The following is an 18,094-nucleotide window of genomic DNA, read 5'->3' as shown; positions in this document are numbered from 1 at the left end:
TCGCCAGAGCTGGCGGGCAGCCATAAAGACAGGGCTAAATTGTGGCGAGTCGAAGAGACTTAGTAGTTGGCAGGAAAAAAGACAGAGGCGCAAGGGGAGAGCCAACTGTGCAACAGCCCCAACAAACAAATTTCTCTGCAGCACCTGTGGAAGAGCCTGTCACTCCAGAATTGGCCTTTATAGCCACTCCAGGCGCTGCTTCACAAACCACTGACCACCTCCAGGCGCGTATCCATTGTCTCTCGAGATAAGGAGGCCCAAAAGATATTTGCCCAGAGAGCTCACAGCCTCTTAATTAGTAGTCTGTGACAAGTAAGTGAGTCACTGCAACATATTTTCTCAACTATTTTGTCAAAGGCACTGTTATAATAAAACTGCTACAGTTAACTGAGCTGGATAAGGCAGTGAGTTGCTGAGTTTCACAGAGCAGATCTAGATCAGTCTCTTGTCTGAGCCAAGTTAATCTCAGAGAGGTGGTGAGTGTGTAGCAGAGGGGCTACAATTAGCCCTCAGTGCTCCTGGTTCAGGAAAATCTGCTAGAATTCCTATTCCTGGTGGTCATCCGTGATCCCTTTGTGTTATTTATTCATGAGATGTGCGTGATTCTGGCAAAGCTGGCTTTTATTGCCCACCCCCTAGTTATCCTGTTGAACGGCCTGCTAGGCCACTTGTGAGTGCAATAAAAAGCCAAGCACTTTGAAATGAATCTGGAGTCACATACAGGCCAGACGGGGTAAGGACGGCAGTTTTTCTTCCCTAAAGGACATTACTGAGTCAGCTGGGTTTTTATTACACTCCGACAGCCTCATAGACACTTTTACTCAGCCAGGTTTTTTTTATGTCCAGATTTTTAAAAATGAGTTCAAATTCACAAACTGCCACGGTGAGATTTGAGCCGTTATTTTACTGAATTATTAGTCCAGGCTTCTGAATTACTAAAGAAAGAAAGAGTAAATTTTTGTACCGCTTTTCACAACCAACGGACGTCTCAAAGTGCTTTACAGCCAATAATCATGGCCACTGCACAACCGTACCTGTTTTCTGCTTACACCCGACATTTGGAAGGGTGTGTGTGTGGGTGTCAGGTGAGGACCAGATCAGGATTGCTGGTGACTTCCTCCCTTCCCAATGGCCTGCAATAGAGTTCAGTGAGTTTGTGGGGGTTTGGAGTTTTATGTCAAAGGTGGGGGGTTCAAAGGGAATATTTGAGAAATCAATCTTCAAAAAAGGGCTGTTTTGTGTTTTTTTAAATTCATTCTTGGGGTGTGGGCATCACTGGTTGGACCAGCATTTATTGCCCATCCCTAATTGCCCTTGAGAAGGTGGTGGTGAGCTGCCTTCTTGAACCGCTGCAGTCCATTTGGGGTAGGTACACCCACTGTGCTGTTAGGAAGGGAGTTCCAGGATTTTGACCCAGCGACAGTGAAGGAATGGTGATATAGTTCCAAGTCAGGATGGTGTGTGACTTGGAGGGGAACTTGTAGGTGGTGGTGTTCCCATGCATTTGCTGCCCTTGTCCTTCTAGCTGGTCGAGGTCGTGGGTTTGGAAGGTGCTGTCTAAGGAGACTTGGTGCGTTGCTGCAGTGCATCTTGTAGATGGTACACATTGTTGTAACTGTGCGTCGGTGGTGGAGGGATTTAATGTTTGTGGATGGAGTGCCAGTCAAGCGGGCTGCTTTGTCCTGTGTTGCTGTCGAGCTTCTTGGGTGTTGGAGCTGCACCCATCCAGGCAATTGGAGAGTATTCCATCACACTCCTGACTTGTGCCTTGTAGATGGTGGACAGGCTTTGGGGAGACAGGAGGTGAGTTACTCGCCGCAGGATTCCTAGCCTCTGACCTGCTCTCATAGGCAGGGTATTTATATGGCTACTCCAGTTCAGCTTCTGGTCAAAGGTAGCCCCTTTTAGGTTTTTAACACACACAAAAGTACCTTTGGAAATGTTTAGCTGTAAAGTGAGATTTGGACTGGCGAGATGGTGTTGATACGAAGCTGGAATCTCACCACACAAAGAGCTCCCTCTGGTGGTTTTAGAGCTCACTTCGTCAACTTTTCTTTCAACAATGACGACTTTCATTTATATAGCATATTTAGCATAGTAAAACATCCCAAGGCGTTTCACAGGAGCATTATCAAACAACATTTAACACCAAGCCACCTACGTAGACATTAGGGCAGATGACCGAAAGCTTGGTCAAAAGAGCTCGGTCTTAAGGATCATCTTAAAGGAGGAAAGCGAGGCGGAGGGGTGTAGGGAGGATATTCCAGAGCTTAGGGCCTCAGTAGCGGAAGACATGGCTGCCAATGATGGAGCAAGGAAAATCGGGGATGCTCAAGAGGCCAGAAATGAAGGAGTACTGATACCTCAGAAAGTTGTAGGGCTGGAGGTGGTTACAGAGGTAGGGAGGAGCGAGGCCAAGAAAGGATTTGAAAACAAGGTTGAGAGTTTTAAAATCGAGGTGCTGGTCAACTGGAAGCCAATGTAGGTCAGCGAGCAGAGGGGTGATAGATGAATAGAACTTGGTGCGAGTCAGGACATGGGCAGCAGAGTTTTTGACGACTCCAAGTTTACAGTGAGTAGAATGTGGGAGACCGGCCAGGACTGCATTGGAATAGTCAAGTCTAAGGGGTAGCTTTTATTATCAAAAGTCAGCAGTGCTTCACAGTGACAATTTATATGATTGTTGCAAAGAACCATCCAATAATTAGATAAGTCCATGCACTGAATTTGATGCAAATCAACAAGTGATGAGATTAGAAAATGGATTTGGATATTTTATAATTGTATAATTTGGTATTGTATTGCACAATAACTATTAATTCCACCAGAGTAATGCCATCTTTTCTCTATGACAACAGAAGCAAAATAGGAAATGGCTGAGCACAGTTTCTGTAAAGCAAGGATCATTAATCTGGACCTGGGAGCCCACACTGAGACAGTACTGAAATGAATTCCTTCTCCTTTTGGTCTGAGAAGACCATCGTACAAATAGTGTGGATTAAATGAGCAGCTTATGACGAAAAACACAAGCACAGAGTTGATGGATTGAACAGTTTATGTGCTGCAGTATTCTATGATACTTTTCTTTATTTGTGGGCATCCCTGGCTGGGCCAGCATTTATTGCCAATTCCTAATTGCCCTTGAGAAGGTGGTGGTGAGCTGCCTTCTTGAACCGCTGCAGTCCATTTGGGGTAGGTATACCCACAGTGCTGTTAGGAAGGGAGTTCCAGGAATTTGACTCAGCGACAGTGAAGGAGCGGTGATATAGTTCCAGATCAGGATGGTGTGTGACTTGGAGGGGAACTTGCAGGTGGTGGTGTTCCCATGTATTTGCTGCCCTTGTCCTTTTAGTTGGTAGAGGTCGTGGGTTTGGAAGGTGCTGCCTAAGGAGCCTTGGTGCATTGCTGCAGTGCATCTTGTAGATGGTATACACTGCTGCCACTGTGCGTTGGTGGTGGAGGGAGTGAATGTTTGTGGATGGGGTGCCAATCAAGCAGGCTGCTTTGTCCTGTGTTGTTATCGAGCTTCTTGAGTGTTGTTGGAGCTGCACCCAAGCAGGCAAGTGGAAAGTGTTCCATCACACTCCTGACTTATGCCTTGTAGGTGGTGGACAGGCTTTGGGGAGTCAGGAGGTGAGTGACTTGCCACAGGATTCCTAGCCTCTGACCTGCTCTTGTAGCCACGGTATTTATATGGCTACTCCAGTTCTGTTTCTGGTCAATGGTAATCCCCAGGATATTGATGGTGGGGGATACAGCAATTGTAATGCCATTGAATGTCTAGGGGAGATGGTTAGATTTTCTCTTGTTTGAGATGCTCATTGCCTGGTACTTGTGTGGTGCAATGGTACCCAAACAATGTTAGTCTGTCTTTTTTCTTTTCGAATGTTGACAAAATGCCTTATATTTCAAGTACTCCTTTATTTTCACATTATCAGACCTGCTGTAAGGGTCTGGTTAGGTCAAGTTACCCAAATTCTCAGCACCTTCCGTCATAAAGCAGCACAACGCTACAATTCATTAGCTAGGATTCATTAATGTGTGATTATACTGACGTTTATGAGAAGTCATTCTAGAAAATGTCTGATAATTTCAGAGCTCAACACTTAGAATAGACATCCAGGTGGGTGGTGGAGGCAAAACAAAATAAACAAAAACTCACTCACCAGTAAATTAGATGAGGTGGTGGGGAAACATGTGAAGTGATTCATTTTGGTAGGAAGAATGAGGAGAGGCAAAATAAAATTCTACAGGGTGTGCAGTAGCAGAGGGACCTGGGAGTCCATATGAGCACAATCAATGAAGATAGCAGGGCACGTTGAGAAAGTGGTTAATAAAGCATACGGGATCCTTGGCTTTATAAGTAGGGGCATAGAGTACAAAAGCAAGGAAGTTATGATAAACCTAGATAAAACACTGGTTCAGCCTCAAATGGAGTGTTGTCTCCAGTTCTAGGCACCATGCTTTAGGAAGGATGTTAAGGCATTAGAGAGGGTGCAGAAAAGATTCACGGGAATTGTTCCAGGGTTGAGGAACTTCAGTTACATGGATAGTTTGGAGAAGCTGGGGCAAGTCTGATTGGAAAAGAGAAGATTTGATAGAGGTGTTCAAAATCATGAGGGATGTGGAAAGAGTAGATAGGGAGAAACTGTTTCCATTGGCTGAAGGATCCAAAACCAGAGAACACCGATTTAAGGTGATTGGCAAAAGAAGCAACAGTGACATGAGGAAAAACATTTTTACGCAGTGAGTGATTAGGATCTGGAACGCACAGCCTGAGAGTGTGATGGAGGCAGTTCAGTCGTGGCGTTCATAGGAGAATTGGACAATTATCTGAAGAGAAAAACATTTGCAGGGTTACGGGGAAAAGGCTGGGGAATGGGACTAGGTGAGTTGCTCTTGCAGAGGGCTGGCATGGACATGACAGGCCGAATGTCCTCCTTCTGTGCTGTAATCATTCTATGACATGATGTTGGTCTTTTATTTGGACAAAGGTGGGGTGAATAACCTCATTCATTTGTATCCAGCTTGTGAACACTCTTTAGGTCACTAATCTATACTGAAAATTATTTTTTATTAGTTATGAAACAATCAAACCAAAAGTGTAATTCAGGAATTGGAGTCATAATAGTGTCAGTTATTTTAGAGGAACAACATGATCTATGATAGTTTGATGTGCCCAGTTCATATTCCACTGGACTAATAAATCTTTGTTATCAGTAATCTCCTGGGAATATTTTGCCTTGAAGAAAGATGGCGGCTCATCACGTGATGCTCCATTGTAACCGGAACTGTATCGTGCATTACGTAAATTCCTTCCCATCGACGCCCGTTCCCCTGGCCATATGTTCCGGAAATATTGGACCGCCGAGATTTCGCCGCCATTTTAGCGCAGAGGGGGAGTGAAGGTTGTGGAAGCGGGAGCAGCGAGGAGGTAAAAATAATAAATATATAACATTTATTCAATGTAATGCTTAGTTTAGGGGTCTTCATGTAGTTACAATTCCCCGGCATCAAGGTAGTGGTGGCGTCCGTAAATTTGCAGGTCGTAGTTGTGTCCCCCGTGAACTGTCCCCGAAGGTCAGACTCTGGGGGTGGGGCGGTCAGGGAATTCAAACAAAAAAATATTATTGTGGGAAATGAAATCTCTTTTAAAAGGAAATTAGAGCATTTCGTGCCCAGGGCAGCCCCTGGTTTCAGTTTACAGGTAATTACTGCACTGGCAATGACCCAAAGTACAACAACAAAATACTGCAGGTGCTGGAAATCTGAAATAAAAAGAGAAAGTGCTGGAAATACTCAGCAGGTCAGGCAGCATCTGTGAAGAGAGAAACAGAGTTAACGTTTCAGATCGATGACCATCAGAGCTGGACAAAAAAAATGTAATAGCTTTTAAGTAGGTCAAATGGGGGAAGAGTAGAAAAAAGAACTAAGGGCATGAGGCGGAAGACCGGGGACATTAAAAGACAAGAGCTGGTAGGGTAGGCCCATCGTTTCGGCCTGTTACTGCCCCATTGAACTGATTTCTTGCTAACCGGTCTTATTTTTTTTCTCCCTTTGTCCAGTCTCTTTCCCACCAACGCCTGTAATTCTTCTGATACCCTCCATCAGTTTAACAGTTTCCAATTTCCTGGGCCTCACCTTTTCACCATGGACTTTCATTCCCTCTACACCTCCATCCCTCACCAGGACGGCCTGAGAGCTCTCCATTTCTTCTCTGAACGGAGGTCCAAACCAGTTTCCATCCACCACCCTCAGCCTGGCTGAACTTTGTTCTTTCGTTGAACAACTTCTCCTGCAACTCCTCTCACTTCCTCCAAATAAACGGTATTGCTATGGATACCTGCATGGTGCCTAGCTAGGCCTGCCTCTGTGGTATATGTGGAACATTTCTTGTTCCAGTCCTACTAGGGCCCCCACTGTCAACTCTTTTTTTCCAGTATATTGATGACTGTATTCTCCTGCTTTTGTCCTTAACTGGAAAACATCAACTTTGCTCCCAATTTCCAACCTTCTCTCACCTTCACATGGTCCATCTCCGACCCTTCCCTTCCTCAGCTTCTCAGTCTGAGGATATGCTATCAACAAGCATTTTTTGGAAGTCCACTGACTCCCACAGTAACCGCGATTTACACTTTCTCACACCCTGCTTCCTGTAAGGACTCCATTGTCCCAGTTTCTCCATCTCTGTCGCATCGGTTATGATGTAATCTTCCACACCAGAGCTTCTGATATGTCTTCCTTTTTCCTCAGCCGAGGATTCCCCTCATCCATGGTTGACAGCACCCGCGACCATGTCCGTTCTATTTCATGCACATCTGCTCTCACTCCTTCCCCAACCTCCCAGAACCACAATAGGGTTCCCCTTGTCTGCACCGTCCACTCCACCGGCTTCTGTGTTCAACAGATCATTTTCCACCACCTCCAGTGTGATGTCACCACCAAATGCATCTTCCCCCTCCTCTCCCCTTTCAGCATTCTGAAGGGACTGTTACCTCCGCACGCACTGGTCCGCTCCTCATTCAACTCCAACACCCCGTCCTCTTCCCATAGCACCTTTCCGTGCAAGCACAGGAAATGTAACAAAAACAGAAAATGCTGGAAATACTCAGGTCAGGCAGCATCTGTTAATGTTTCAGGTCTGTGTGACCTTTCATCAGAACACCCTGCCCTCTTACCTCCTCTCTGCTCACCGTCCAAGGCCCCAAACACTCCTTCCAGGTGAAATAGTGATTTATGTACATTTCCTTCAATTTACTATACTGTGTTTGCTGCTCTCAGTGCGGTCTGCTCTGCGCTGGGGAGACCAAATGATGATTGGGTGACCGCTTTGTGGAGTACCTCCGCTCAGTCCGCATGATCTCGAGCTTCCGGTGGCCTGCCGTTTTAATTCTCCACCTTGCTCTCATGCTGGCATCTCTGTCCTCAGCCTACTGCATGTTCCAGTGAAGGTCGATGCAAGCTCGAGGAACAGCACCATATCTTTCCATTCGGTACTTTACAGCCTTCTGGACTCAACATTGAGTTCAACAATTTCAGACGGTAATCACTGCCCCCATTTTGTTACCATTTTCTTTGCAGGCTCTTAACTCTCAAGTTTTCTCATTTTTTTGCTTCTACCATTCACACCTCCTCTGGACGCATCTATTGTCTCTTTACTTGATCCCATTATTACTCTTTGGCTCTGCCCCACCAACACTTTTGTCATTTAATGTCTCCCATCTTCTGCCCTATCACAGACCTTCCTTTTTGTTCTTTTGCACCCTCCCCCATTTGACCTACTTAAAACCTATTACATTTCTAACTTTTCCCAGTTTTAATGAGGGGTCGTCATTGCTGCCAGACCTGCTGAGTATTTCCAGCATTTTCTGTTTTTATTAAATGACTCCCAGACCCCGCGTTACAGGTGGTGACATCAGTCATTGGAAAAAATGCTGGAATCTATTATTAAGGAAGTCTTAATGCATTTAAAAAATCATAGTATGATCAGACAGTCAAAATGGTTTTACAAAAGGGAAATCGTGTTTGACCAATTTAAGAGTTTTTTGAGGATGTAACTAGTCTGGTAGATAAAGGGGAAACCAGTCGATGTAGTATACTTGGATTTCCAAAGATATTTGATAAGGTGCCATGCAAGATAAAGGCTCATGGAGTTGGGGTGATATATTAGCCTGGATAGATGCCAGGAAGCAGAGAGTAGGGATAAATGGAACATTTCAAGTTGGCAGGCTATGACTAGTGGAGTGATGCAAGGGTCAGTGCTGGGGTCTCAGCTAGTTACAATCTATATTAATGACTTGGATGAAGAGACCGAGAGTAATTTATCTAAGTTTGCTGATACAAAACTAGGTGGTAATGTAAGCTGTGAGGATGACATAAAGAGGCTGCAAAGAGATATAGACAATTTAAGTGAGTGGCAACAAGGTGGCAGGTGGGAAGTGTGAAGTTCTTCACTTTAATAGTATAGAATCATAGAATGATTACAGCACAGAAGGAGGCCATTCGGGCTGTCGTGTCTGTGCCAGCTCTCTGCAAGAGAAACTCCGCTAGTCCTACTCCCCCACCTTTTCCCATACCCATGCAAATGTTTTCTTTTCATGTTCTTATCCAATTCTCTTTTGAAAGCCACAATTGAATCTACCTCCACTACACTCTCAGTGCATTCCAGATCATAACCACTGGCTGCATAAAAAAGTTTTTCCTCATGTTGCCTTTGGTTCTTTTGCCATGTGTAAGGATACAAAATAAAGAATACACAATGGGTCGTCTTACTTGACCTAAACAGAATAATCTCTATCCTGCACTGTAGATGATTCCCACTCCCTGTGGGGTCCTGTCTTTTTTTTTTAAGTCCTTTTTACAGCTCCTTACTGTCTGGATGACTTTGCAGTTCTGTTTCCCAAAGGCAAGAATATAATATTTTTTAAAAAGCGTGAAACTTGTAAATGTAGATGTTGAGAGAGACTTGGGTGTACTCGTACAAGGAGCACAGAAAGTTAGCATGCAGGTGCAGCAAGCAATTAGAAAGGCATGTTGGCCTTTATTGCAAGAGGATTGGAGTACAATAAGAAGGAAGTCTCACTACATTTCTACAAGTCTTTGGTGAGACCACATCTGGAGTACTGTGTGCAGTTTTGGTCTCCATATCTAAGGAAGGATGTACTTGCACTGGGGGTGGTACAGCAAAGGTTCTCTAGATTGGTCCCTGGGATGTGAGGGTTGTCCTGTGATAGGATTAATAAATTGGGCCTATACTCTCTGAAGTTTAGAAGAATGAGAGGCGATCTCATTGAAACATGCAAGATTCTGAAGGGGCTCGACAGGATAAACAAAGATTGATTCCCCTGGCTGGAGAATCTAGAACACGGCACAAGTCTCAGGATAAGGGGCCGATCATTTAGGAGTGAGATGAGAAACTCCTTCACTCAAAGGGTTGTGAATCTTTGGAATTCCATATCACAGAGGGTTGGGGATGCTCCATCGTTGAATATATTCAAGGCTGTGATAGACAGATGTTTGGTCTCAGGGAATCAAGGGATATGGGAGCTGGCGAAAGATCAGCCATGATTGTGTTGAATGGCAGAGCAAGCTTGAGTGGCTGTCTGGCGTACTCCTGCCCCTATTTCTTATGTTCTTATGTAAAAGAAACAGCCCCTACTTTACAGGTAATGATGCAAGTCTCTACTTTTCAGGTAATTATTGTACAGGCCGAGACGCACAGTCCCTACCCTACAATAAAACAGGATCCAAGGCTTATGATATAAGTAAAGCAAAGTATGGCCCTTGGGTCAAAAGATATTCTGGTGAACAGTTCACTTTTTTCAACAAAAATGCAGATGAGATACGGTCGCATGCTGGTTATGTTACAGGACTGGCAATCCAGAGGCCCAGCCTCATCCAGAGAAGAGTTCAAATCCCACCACATCAGTTAGGGAGTTTAAATTCAGTTAATTAAATCTGGAGTAAAAATCCAGTACGGTAACTGCGATCATGAAACAACAGGATTGTCATTAAAAATCCACCTAGTTCACTGATGTCCTTTAGGGAAGGAAATCTGCCACCTTGACCCGGTCTGGCCCATATGCGACTCCAGAGCCACAACAATATGGTTGATTCTTAATTGTCCTCTGAAATGGTGGAGCAAGCCATTCAGTTGTATTCAAGAAGGCAGCTCGCCACCACTTTCTCCAGAGCAAATCAGGATGGACAATAAATGCTGGCCTTGCTAGTGATGGCCACATCCCGTGAATGAATAAAACAAAAAGACAGCTTACCTGGTCTACCTTCAAAAAAGAGATAGTTCAGGCTAAAGCATGGCAATGCCCTGTTGGATAGCCTTATATGTGAGGTAAAGGTCTCCAAAGGAAACCCGACCGAACCCGAATGCTGGACCTGGAAATGCAACCTAACCCGACATGTCGCGGATCCTGTCGGGGTCGGGTCGGGTAGTAGGCCTATACCCATGTACTGATGTAAAGGTCTGCTACCCGACCTGACGACGTGTCGGGTCGCACTTCCGGGTCCGGCAGTCAGGCTCGGTTGGGTTTCCTTTGCAGACCTTTCATTTGGGCACAGTCAAGGTATGTTCCCTTGAAGGGGAAAAGTAGGGCAAACAAATCCAGACATCCTTGGATGACAAACAAGATAGAGATTAAGATAAAGAAGAAAAAGTGTGCTTATGACAATCGCCAGGTAGAAAATATGATTGAGAACCAGGCTGAATATAGAAGGTCGAGAGGGGAAATGAAAAAACAAATACGAGAAACAAAGAGAGAGCATAAAAAGAGACTGGCAGCTAACATTAAAGGAAATCCCAAAGTTTTCTATAGACATATAAATAGTAAAAGGAGTGGGGCTGATTAGAGACCAGAAAGGGGATTTACACATGGAGGCAGAGGGCATAGCTGAGGTATTAAATGAATACTTTGCAGCTGTCTTCACCAAGGACAAAGATGCAACTCAGGAAATGTTGAAAGAGATGGCAAGTCAGACACTAAAGGGGTTTAAAATTGATAAAGTAGTATTTGGGCGGCACAATGGCGCAGTGGTTAGCACCGCAGCCTCACAGCTCCAGCGACCCGGGTTCAGTTCTGGGTACTGCCTGTGCGGAGTTTGCAAATTCTCCCTGTGACCGGGTGGGTTTCCGCCAGGTGCTCCGGTTTCCTCCCACCGCCAAAGACTTGCAGGTTGATAGGTAAATTGGCCATTGTAAATTGCCCCTAGTGTAGGTAGGTGGTAGGAGAATGGTGGGGATGTGGTAGGCAAGATAGGATTAATGTAGGATTAGTATAAATGGGCGGTTGTTGGTCGGCACAGACTCGGTGGGCCGAAGGGCCTGTTTCAGTCCTGTATCTCTCTATGACTCTCTCTGACTCTATTAGATAGGCTGTCTGTACTTAAAGTGGATAAAGCACCAGGGCTGGATGGGATGCATCCAAGGATACCGAGGGAAGTGAGGGTGGAAATTGCAGAGGCACTGGCCATAATTTTTCAGTCTTCCTTAGACTCTGGGATGGTGCCGGAGGACTGAAGAATTGCAAATGTTACACCCTTGTTCAAAAAAGGGTGTAAAGATAAGCCCAGCAACTACAGGCTAGTCAGTTTAGCTTTGGTGGTGTGAAAACTTCTAGAAAAAATAATTTGGGTCAAAATCAATAGTGACATGGACAAATGCGAGTTAATTAAGGAAAGCCAGCATGGATTTCTTAAGGACAATCATGTTTAACTAATTTGCTGGAGTTCATCGAGGAGGTAACAGAGAGGATTGATGAGGGCAATGCTGTTGATGTGGTGTACATGGACTTTCAGAAGGCATTTGATACAGTGCCACACAGCAGACTTGTGAGCCAACTTGTAGCTTATGGAATAAAAGGGATAGTAGCAACATGGATATCAAATTGGCTGAGTGACAGGAAACAAAGAGTAGTGGTTAACAGATGTTTTTCAGGCTGGCGGAAGGTTTGTAGTAGAGTTCCCCAGGGATCAGTGTTGGGACCCCCTTGCTTTTCCTGATATATATTAATGACCTAGACCTTGGTGTACAGGGCACAATTTCAAAGTTTGCAGATGATACGAAACTTGGAAGCATTGTGAACTGTGAGGAGGATAGAGTAGAACTTCAAAAGGACATAGTCAAGTTGATGGAATGGGCAGACAGGGGACAGATGAAGTTCAACGCAGAGAAATGTGATTCATTTTGGTAGAGAGAACATGGAGAGACAATATAGAATAAAGGGTACTTCTAAAGGGGGTGCAGGAGCAGAGGGACCTAGGTGTATATTTGCATAAGTCATTGAAGGTGGCAGGACAGGTTGATAGCATGGTTAATAAAGTATACAGTACCCTGGGCTTTATTAATAGTGGCATAGAGTACAAGAACAAGGAAGTTATTTTGAACTTGTACAAGACACTAGTTTGGCCTTAGCTGGAGTATTGTGTCCAATTCTGGGCGCCGCACTTCAGGAAAGATGCGAGAGCATTGGAGTGCGTGCTGAAAAGATTCACGAGAATGGTTCCACGGATAAGGAATTTCAGTTATGAAGATAGAGAAGTTAGGACTGTTTTCCTTGGAGAAGAGAAGGCTGAGAGGTGATTTGATAGAGGCATTCAAAATCATGGGGGGTCTGGACAGAGTAGATAGAGAGAAACTGTTCCCACTCATGAAAGGATTGAGAACGAGAGGGCACAGATTTAAAGTATTTGGTAAGAGAAGCAAAAGTGACATGAGGAAAAACTTTTTCATGCAGCGAGTGGTTAAGGTCTGGAATGTGCTGCCTGAGAGTGTGATGGAGGCAGGTTCAATTGAAGCATTCAAAAGGGAGTTAGACTGTTATATGAAAAGGAAGAATGTGCAGGGTTATGGGGAGAAGGTGGGGGAATGGAACTGAGGGAGTTGCTCTTTCAGAGAGCCAGTGCGGACACGATGGGCCGAATGGCCTCCTTCTGCTCTGTAATGATTGGTAACAGTCCTCCGAGACGTTGAGACAACCTTCACTGTGTATTCCTATTGATTTACATCTAAATTATAATTTCCCAGGAAGAATGACTGCTCCAACAGCAGAGGAGAGGAAGACCTGTTGGGGAGCGAGGGATAGATACTGGCAGTGTCTGGATGACAATGATAAGGATTCTTTGGAGTGTCAGAAATTCAGAACGGTATTTGAAAGCAGCTGTCCACAGCAATGGGTGAGTAGTAAAATCGAGCTAGTGTGTCCCTTTTAAGCAGCATTCAGCCCATTTTAATACATCCATCCAGAAGAACCCTACTCTCACCTCACCCCAACATTTCCACATCTAGTTTCCTCCACCACTCTGTCTTAAGGGCTATTCTTGGCACTGGTGCCTCAGTGGGGGGGATAAATCTTAAATCAGAACATCAAATTCTGTTAGGGACTTGAGATGTGTACAGATTGATGGATTTAATCATTAGGCAAGAGCCCAAGGCTACACAATTCTCTCACCTATTTGGTCATTCTGACAAAAGCTTGGACAGGCCCTAATAGACCCATTTTATTAGATATAATTAAATATTTAGTGTAAAAGTAAATGCTGGAAGTGCACGGCAGCAAGAGAAAAGGCAGGTTAATATTTTGGGTGGAGGCGCTTTGTCTGCAGAATTTTCTAATTTTACTCCAGATTTTCCATTTTTTTTTTTTTAGTCAAATTAGTCAAATACTTGGTACCTTAGAGGTGAATTCAGTATTTTAACATAATTATGGATCACAGTACTGTAATTATTGAAAGTACAATCCCTTTTGCTTTAACATGATGAGTTAGGTGTGCCTGTTGGAGAATTCTAATTCACTCGTTCAAAGTTGTTAGCCAGCAGGTGGTGCTGTGATGCCAGTGCTTTAACACACACAGGCAAGGATTTGAGCTGAAAGCCTGTTTAATCAGTTCATGGCCTCTCCCATCACAGTTGAGGAGACTGTGTTTCATCCACTCTGTCTGGGGCCTCGATGGGTTGGGAGAGAGAGAAGTGCAGGAAAATTTGAGAGAATCTCTACTGCTTTCCAGGAGTGACAGACCACTACACATCCACTCACAATAGCAGAGAAGCCAGCTGGACCACAAGTGAGGCAAAACATAAGAACCTAATAGATAGGAGCTGGAATCGGCCATTTTGCCCTTCAAACTTGCCCTTCCGTTCAGCATGATCGTGCCTGATCTTCCACCTCAACTCTATCTTCCTGCACTGTCCCCTTATTCCTTATTTCCTTCAGTCCCGAAAAATATATTAAACCTCTGTCTTGAAGATACTGAATGACTGACTGAACTTCCACAGATCTCAGGGGTAGAGAATTGCAAAGATTCACAACCCTCTGAGTGAAGAAATTTCTCCTCATCTCAGTCCTAAATGGCCGACCCCTTATTCTGAGGCTGTGATCCCGTGTTCTAGATTCCCCAGCCAGGGGGAAACATTTTCTTAGCATCTACCCTGTCAAGCCCCTTAAGAATTTCATATGTTTTGATAAAATCACTTCTCACTCTTCTAAACGCCGGGAAACATATGCAAAGCATAAAAATTCCATGAAGTGTCAAAAAAAAAAACAATCGGCCATCTGAGACTGAAATATCACACTGTGCTCCATAATAAGTTATACAGCACACAAGCAGGCTCTTCAGCCCATCGTGTCTGTGCTGACCATCAAGTACCTATCTATTCTAATCCCATTTTCCAGATCCTCCCAGACAGTAGTGAGGATCTGTTGTGGCAGGAGTACGATATTTACCCAAGTGGGCCTCACCGCAATAGTTTGCAGTGACTAAATGGTAAGTGTGCTGTTATCGCTGCGTTATGTGCTATGGCAGTGCAGCACTGCAGTAATTATAGGGAGTCCAGTTCTTGCGGAAGATGATGAGTAACATCAGTGCTTATATAATCAAATGTAAAAAAGAATAAAATCTATTATTATGTTGCATATGAGCTGCCTTTCATTGCTGTTGGGTAAGTTATAACTGACTTTGCTCTCTACTCAACAGATAAAGTATTTTGACAAAAGGAGAGACTATTTGAAATACAAGGAGAAGATGCAAAGTGGAGGATTTCAGCCACAGGAGAATGTCACCAAACTATAACTGTCTGGCAGCGGAGATGACACTGGGGCAGTTGACTCTCGGAGACAGGTGGCTGTTGATGTCCCGCCACAATGCACAGCAGCTGAAATCATTGATCCAGAAATTGCTGGTGGTTCCTGAGGAGAATGTTGGTTGAGAGATCGTCTGCAGTTGGTGCTGGTGACTGTGATCGTGGTAATTAGCAATTGCACCTTGTTTCAGCAGCCCTCAGTTGTCAGTAGGTTTGCTGTCAATCACGTGTTTTGTGTGGCCAAACTTTGGAGAAGGGCAGTTACAAGAGTGTATACAGCCACCAGTATTTGTAGTGAAATTGTAAACATGTTTTATAATGAACACACTTGCAATTTCACTACAGATGACAAGCAGAAGATATCGGTCCCCTAGGAGAACAATGTTGCTCTACACTTTCTTCATGAAATGACCATTCTCTTGCTGTCACATTGTGCCATTATCAGTTATTGTCAGTTTATTTAACACTTTTGTCCAAGCATGGTGCAGGAAAAATTGCACCCAAAAATCAATACACTTTGCTGCTGCCTGACCCACTTAATTACCTCAGACTTCTTCCACCGCTAGTGACTGAGCTGTGATCAGCCAGCTGTTAATCTACTTCAAAATGCAGTCTCCAGATACAAGCCAAGTTTCGAAGAGCAAAATCTATAACTATACTGATAGTTAGCTGTGGTACAAAATGTCTCATTTGTCTGCCACGTTGCGAGGGATAGACTGAATGTCCTTGTCGCTCTACTGGAAATCCTAGCGGCGTCACAGAAATTATTTTTAAAATCGTACTCAACACTTTTAAAATGAAATTAATTTGGCAGAATTTTCTAGAAAAGAATAGCGCGACATCAGAAGGTTAACTGGTCAGGGTCATGACTCCATGTCTGAATGCAGCACAGAGATAATGCTCCCCCTGCTGGCTTACCAATGTAACACAGTGTAACTATTTCAGTTAGCAGAGAACTGGCCCTATTCATGATTAAACTATTAAATTGTACTTATTTTAAATAGATACAGTCTCTCCCCCCCCCCCCCCCCCTTTAACTGTACATATTTTAAAAACAAATGAATACTATCGAGAAATCTGAATTTCACAATTTCACTTCAAATAGCCTTCATTTAATGTTTATAGCACAAAATATTCAGCTGGGTATACAGGTTTGGAGAAATATATATATATATATTTAATAAAGTTTAACATATGGAGAAAATGAATTAAACAAGTATCTGCTGAGTTTTTCTACAGCAAAATCGATTTCTGAAACTGTTTCGGGTCAGACAGCTGGTCATAGATAGCTAAGGGCCTTGACAGAAACAAGAGTTGAAACAGATTTAGTGCCGACACTAGGTTTAGTGAGCACATTGGTGCCAATGTACTAGAGAGGCAAAAAAATGAATGCAAGCCAAGACTCTTAAATGTGGCGTGATATCTTTAAATAGCCCCTCTCACCACCGTCACGAGTGACAGACTTGCCCCTTTTGAAGGAGACATTAACTTTTTGGAAGGATAGAACCTGCCGGATGCTTTTTCAAAGCTCAAGTGGGTGTAGTGCAAGAAATTCAAGCATGCAGCATTACATTTTACCAAAATCCTATTGGCAACACAAATTATACTCTTCTGTTTATAGCGACCCCAAAAAGTCAGTGCTTAATCAAATTGAAACTAGTGTTTGGGGGGGCACCTGTAAATAAAGGTCATTAGGAAGACCACTGTACATTAACAGGGAGATGATTTCCTTTGGTTCCCATTTCACATTAAAGCCATTCTAAAAGAACACCTTTACTATTTCATTGGAAATAGCAACCAGAGGAAATCGTTCCCTTATGTTTGCAATGTCGCAGATGCAATCCCTCATCCCTACTCTGAGGACGGCTGCTGTAGATTGCTTTCACGACAATATGCCTCCTCGTTTAATACCATTTGTATTTCTATTTCATGTCTTTAATCAGTGTATTTGCAGCATTATCCCCCCTACCTCACCAATTAAAAGTTGTTGGGTAATGAAACTTCAAATAATTAATTCACTGGGCCTCTTTTTAAAAAGATCAAGGCTGCTGGATGGATTCTGGTGTTCATTTGATCCTTGGACTGTGTTCATCTGAAATGATGAAATAATTAAATCATAGCTTGTATCTTGCTGCGATCATGGTATTTTGCAAAATAAATTCTTTACATTGTTCTCATTGCTGATTTGGCCTTGTTCGATATTTCAGTATTTTTGCTGAGAACAGTACCAGTATTTTCCCCCTCACCCACCAGTTCCAGGATTAGGCAATCCAAGGTTAAAGAAAGTGGACAAGATGTAATGCTAACTCTACTGTTCCCAGCAGTGTTCAGAAGAACATCCCACTTCCCCCCGCCCCCCCCCCCAACCTGCTTTTCTACCATATTTCTGTTTCCATTTCCTGCACCAACTTTGTGGTTTCAAATTGCTGATTTTTACCAAGTTTGGGAACCGAAGGAAATCTTGTCGCAGTCTTTTTCTGGACTAGTCAAAAGGTGGGTTGAATAAGTACTCTATGATCCAATGTCTGAAGGACCCCAGTTTGGGCTTAAATGATCAGAATACAGAGAAAAATACTTCTGTTTTGCGATCTATGTAGTCTGTGGAAATATTACTTGAGTGAGACAGTGGTCAATCAGTGGAACAGATTCCCAAAGCAGACAGTGGAAGCAGAATTGATTCATTCAGGTGAAAATTCGATTTATTTTATTCATTCACAAAATGTGGGCATCACTGGCATCATTTATTGTCCATCGCTAATTGCCCTTGGGAAGGTGATGATGAGCTGCCTTCTTGCACTGGAAGCATTTGGTTTGGTACAACTGAGTGCCTGATTAGGCCATTTCGGAGGGCAGTTAAGAGTCAACCACGTGGAATACACTCCACTTGCCTGGATGAGTGCGACTCCAACAATACTCAAGAAGCTTGACACCATCTAGGTCAAAGCAGCCCGCTTGATTGGCACCCTATCAACCACCTTATACATTCACCCCCTCCTGGCACACAGT

At 43.8% G+C, this 18,094-nt stretch overlaps 1 protein-coding gene across 1 annotated transcript; it reads left to right on the top strand.

Annotated features, from left to right (window-relative positions):
• Positions 1-5,344: 5,344 nt before the first annotated feature.
• Positions 5,345-17,265, top strand: coa6 (cytochrome c oxidase assembly factor 6). The gene is made up of 3 exons (XM_068044166.1): positions 5,345-5,434; positions 13,037-13,185; positions 14,983-17,265. The coding sequence occupies exons 2-3, from the start codon at positions 13,042-13,044 to the stop codon at positions 15,076-15,078; spliced, it is 240 nt and encodes a 79-aa protein (XP_067900267.1). The 5' UTR covers positions 5,345-5,434; positions 13,037-13,041; the 3' UTR covers positions 15,079-17,265.
• The last annotated feature ends 829 nt before the right edge of the window (positions 17,266-18,094 follow it).

Source organism: Heterodontus francisci, chromosome 13 (assembly GCF_036365525.1).
Source record: "Heterodontus francisci isolate sHetFra1 chromosome 13, sHetFra1.hap1, whole genome shotgun sequence".
NCBI lineage: Eukaryota > Metazoa > Chordata > Chondrichthyes > Heterodontiformes > Heterodontidae > Heterodontus > Heterodontus francisci.
The sequence above is the reverse complement of the archived record's forward strand: the minus strand, read 5'-3'. Positions and strand labels throughout refer to the sequence as shown.